Source organism: Parasteatoda tepidariorum, chromosome 5, assembly GCF_043381705.1.
Source record: "Parasteatoda tepidariorum isolate YZ-2023 chromosome 5, CAS_Ptep_4.0, whole genome shotgun sequence".
Lineage (NCBI taxonomy): Eukaryota > Metazoa > Arthropoda > Arachnida > Araneae > Theridiidae > Parasteatoda > Parasteatoda tepidariorum.
The window spans coordinates 69,497,657-69,502,883 of NC_092208.1; the positions used below are offsets into that span (position 1 = coordinate 69,497,657).

The window sequence follows — 5,227 nt, forward strand, 5'->3', positions numbered from 1 at the left end:
ACACTAGGGACAAAGTTTAAAATAGTGCTGTGTTAATATTTTTATCAGAAATTAAATTTAAAATTGATTTTCTGAATTCTATATTTCAGTATTCTGAAATAAAAAACACGAATTTGTAAAAAAAAAAAAATTATTTCAGAAACAATTTTTTTCTTTTTTTTAAATCAGCAGTGGGGACAAGTGAGGGAATGACATATTGGTATATTTTAATTACCTAAAATAAATAAAAAATAAAAATTGATAATTTTATTTTTATTCTTTTGTTAGCTTGCATTCTGAAGGACACTTTCCCTGAATTTTTTTCTTTCGTAAGCTGTAAAACAAACATAAAATATACTGGGGACATGAAAATGACTGTTTCTGTGAGAATGACCCATATATATATATATATTGGAAGAAAAATAAGTAACTTTTTCCAAACAAAACTAACTTTCAGCCTTAAAACTCCCACTCACAAATTAAGAAAGATCATGCTCTTGTATAAATGTACCGAAACATTTTGAAACATTTATTTGTTTGCAGCATTAAGGAGTGACAAAGAATTACGAGCCTTTTATACTTACTTCATGTAATTGATCCTTATTTCAGTAGAAAATGCTTCGGAAGATTACATGGAAAAATTGTTGGCATTCTATGTTGAAGCTTTTAGAATTGGTGTCCTTTTTATCCATGCAAAATTCGTTTTAACCAAAATGAGGTAGTTAGTAACTTCTTTCTAACTTTTACGACAGCAATTTTGAAATCATTCTCATTATTCATGTATATTGCAAGATTTGGGGGGTAGACGCTGAAGGCGCACATACCGATTCGTCCGTTATATTAGTCGAATAATTAAAAGCGATATTAGTATGTAAATCGAGATGAATATGAAAATTAGGGGGAACATACACAAGTACATTAAAGTCCAGGAAGATCATTCTATAACATTGTGATATTTATATAAAAATGCTTTTTGAATTATAAACTATAAACGCAGCGGCGTGACAGCCCATAGAGGGTCAAGGCCAACTGTGCCCATCTCAGTTTTTTTTACCTTGGACTCTGGGATCCAAGAGCATATGTTCCGGTTAGATGGTCCGCTGAAAGCGAAACCCACTGTGTTTAGCTCCCACGCATGCTTGGTACTCATTTATCGACCCACTGAAGGGATGAAAGGCTGAGTCAACCTTGCCCGGCCCGAGGATCGAACCCAGGACCTGCGGCACGGAAGCGTGAAGCGTTACCACTCAGTCACCGGGTGTCTTTTTAATTAAAGTGGTACTAAATAAGGAAAAAAACTTGAAACTCCTTACTCACATTTCCGTTGATCTGAACTTTGCATGGGCAAAAAGGATACCGTTTCAAAAAGCTTCAAACATCAACTCTCAAATTTTGAAAACAGTTTTGCCATGCAAGAACTTCTAAAACATTTGCCGCCAAAGGTAGGTGTGCTTATATAAAGTTAGTACAGAAGAATTTGAATTATTTTGTCATCCAACTGTATGTATTATATGTTACTTTCTGTTTTATTATTCTTTAATACACATTTTCAACAATAACCGTCACTTTGCAGACGTATTTATATATTCTGCAAATAATTAGTCGTTTTTTAAACTGTTCCGTTAGAAGTTTATGCTATTGGAAAACACTGAGCAATAACAACACATCCCGTCTTAGTCCTAACTAAACATCATGGAATATTTAGACTTTGTTCAGGCAATTATGATTTTAAAGGTTTCTGCAAAAATATTGTTTAGTATTGATCAATTTAAACAATGGTTACAACCTCTTTTCACTTTACACCGAAGAGAGAATCATTAAAAATTGCAAATTAAGTGTGCACCTTGTTCAACAGAATCTTTTGTTTGACTCCTGGCTAGAGCCTAAAAAATGAAATGTTTGCTAACCTTAAAATGATTTCAAAACTAATCTGTAGAATTTTGAAAACTTTATATTTGACTTATCAATTTACTAAACCCACTTGTGTCTAGCGTTATTTTAAAACCACAGGTTCTTTTTATCAATTTAAAAAGTAATAGCTTAAGTGTTTAAGTATTGAGATTTATATCTCATAAACAAGATAGTTCTGCTTACAATAATATATTTAGCAGTATAAATATTCGTGTTTAAATCCGAAGTCAAAGCATAATGGCAGGTGACAGAAAGAATAATTTAAATTTTTTAGTTCACACACTTTATTTTTTTTATCACCTTACGCACAATACCTTTAAACTTTTTTTGCAATATTTTGATACAGTATATTAGAAATTACAAAATTTCCTGTAGAAGTTTTAAGTTATAATAACTACATAACATTTTATCCCTTATTTTGAACGATAAATTCTTTTAAAAACATAGATATTTCTATAAATAAATTTCATTTTATCTTTAATGAGAAAACAATACATAAAAGCCCTTACAGGTTTTTAATAGTATACTTATCAGATTTTAGTAGATCATTTACGAAAAAAATAATTTGTTTCTTGTTATCAGCCATAATAAGAGGAAAGTTAAATTTATATCATATCTTAAAAATATAATCTAATCTACAAAAAAATTTTGTAAATTTTCCAAATAAGCTGGGAAGAATTTGTTTACAAAGTTAGACCTCAAATTTCATGGCAAAATTTTATAAGAGAAACTAAGATAAATTTCAAGAGCAATACTTACAATAAGGCAAATTTTACATATACACTTTTTTTTGAACTTTGATCATTTTCTGAAACTTCTCTGAAAGAATAAAGAAATTTTTTGAAGCAAAGTATAAATATTTGATAAAACATCTTCATTTTACTTCAAGTTATTATTGTGAATAGCACAACTGTACCATCATAAACTCTTACAAAATATAGCAAAAAACCGTATTCACAATGAGTTTTAAGTATTTAAAAAAACTATGTTTTGATTTCAAATCCTGACAACATAAAGGCTGATCAAAGATTCGCATTGTAATTTCTGAAACATATAAATGATAGTGGCATCATTTTTCAGGGTTATAAAGCAAGAGCATAGTTATAAACTTAGTGCATAGATCTGATTAGCATTTAAAATAGATGTAAAGTTATAATGAGATCGATGTTTCCAGATCAGAAACATACAGTATTACGAATTTTAGTGACAGAGGGCAAGAGTGATGAAATATTTATCGCCAAATGTTTACAGTTTTTGGCAAAAAATATCTAAAACTAACAACTGTGAGCAAAAGGTGCAGCACTTTTTGCATCAATATCGGATTTTCTTACTACTATGATCTTAGTGTTTTTTCCTAATGCTTTCAAAGTATAACTAAATGCTATGATCTCTTATTAATTCATTATTGATGTTGATGAAATCATAAAAGCTAACCGAATAGTTAACACTCGTGATATTTGTATCCTGTATCGTCTAGCACAGGGGTTTCCAAATGGCGGCCCGGGGGCCGCATCCGGCCCGCGGGGCCGTTTTCTGTGGCCCGCAAACTAAAGTATATTAGTTGTCATTTTTTGCGGACTATTTTTGTAAAAAATCTATATGGGTTAAAAATATTTTTCTCGTTAATAAAAACCTAATTTCTTCGTTTCTGTGAAATTTAACATACCAACGGTGCAAAAAAATTTATTTCTCAGGTTTTGCATCCAAGAAAATATTTATTGAAATACAAAAATAATTGTGTATGTTGCTCTTTTTTATTTCATTTTTTTTTGTATTTTGAGAACATAATTTTGCATGTGCGTATCAGAAATTTTCTCGAAGAAATTCTCCGATTTAATTTTTTGAAACCACTCATTTTGGACGAAAATAATTACACACACATTTGTAAATTCTAAATTTAAAATTTAAATATCTATTCTCTGATGATTGCAGCAGACAAACCTAAATTTTGTCATTAAGCATTTTGTGTGCTACTATGTAAGTTTTAACAACAACCTTTTTTTTAAAGTTTTATATCTTAACAATTAGATATCAGTTGCACATTAATTGTTTAATACCTGGGTGCACATTAAAATTATTGTAGCCCGATTTTTTTTATATTCAATAAAATATTTTTAAAAATATACTTATTTTAATTTGTAATTCAATACTTTTGCTTTGTACAATTTGGTAAACATCTGACAGTAATATTTAATGTTCCTTCAAACATAAAAGAGTCCTACATAAAATTTTGATAAAGCCAGTTGATTTGCGTTTTTAAGTGTGGCTCCCGGCCTTATGTAAGTTGGAAACCCCTGGTCTAGCATGAGTGAAAAAAAGGATGCAATCCAATTCCGACTCTAAAAGTAATACAGCACAGTATAGTCTTTTTCTGAATGCATCCCTCTCAGTTTGTCTTTACATTCAATTTAAATGAACTCAAATAAACTGATAAATCAGAAATACATCTGAGATGCAGTTTAGTTATTTTCCTTCACAATCTTAAATGGTGGCGTTGCTAAAATTATTTAATTATTGTATTTATTACGCTGTAGCACTTTTCCACTTCTGATTTGGTCATCCCTTATATTACATGTCAGTATGATTATATTACATTATATTATATTACATGTCAATTCAATTGAAACTAAGAGCAGAAATAATTTTCTACAATTTTTACTTAGTTAGGAGTACTTGAATAAATGTTCATACATTCAAATAAATATGATCTGAATTTAAGTAATTGAGGAATAATATTAAATAAAGTTGTGGTCGATCAAAGTGTCTAAAAAATGGTTCTGCAATTAAACTGCAATTAAATAAACATTAAAATTTCTTGTTGCTAGATGTCTGAAAACGATAGAATGGTAACTAAAGTGTGTAAAAGAATGCTGGTTTTACTATGCTATCAGTGCAGGAGCAGTTTCTGTAGTGTGTGGAAATATACTACAAGCAACCTTATCCTGAATGTTTCAAGAAAGAGTGATCAGCAAGAAACCAAAGACAAATAAGTTGGAGATTATAAACTAAGATTCCTAAAATCGAAGAAGTACATAAATTCGTATAGGGAAACCTGATCTTTGAGTTTTAGGAATCTTATTATATAATCTTCCTATGATTTGCTTTTGGTTTCTTGCTTATCTCTTTTTCTTGGTGCATTCGGGAGTATGGTTGTTTATGGAATTTTACCATCACCCATCGTAGAAATTTCTTCCCCACTGACAGCATGTAAACGTTTCCTCAATGACGCTGCCTTGTTCGTTAGAGCTTTGCTTTACCATTTTTGTTCTTTCTTTTGTAGATCATTTCGACAATTAAATACTTGTCGGATTATTCCTACTTTCATGTAATTGATCCA

At 30.1% G+C, this 5,227-nt stretch overlaps 1 protein-coding gene across 5 annotated transcripts in view; it reads right to left on the reverse strand.

The window, feature by feature from the left end:
* LOC107451618 (rifampicin phosphotransferase) overlaps positions 1 to 5,227 on the reverse strand; it is a 126,479-nt gene that overhangs the window by 72,278 nt on the left and 48,974 nt on the right. Inside the window, exon 4 of one of the 5 annotated variants that reach the window (XM_071180576.1) lies at positions 2,650 to 2,709. The exons of the other annotated variants lie outside the window; for them this stretch is intronic. Coding sequence (XP_071036677.1) covers positions 2,650 to 2,709 — 60 coding nt within the window. The remainder of the gene's footprint in view (positions 1 to 2,649; positions 2,710 to 5,227) is intronic. 5 annotated transcript variants of the gene reach the window in all.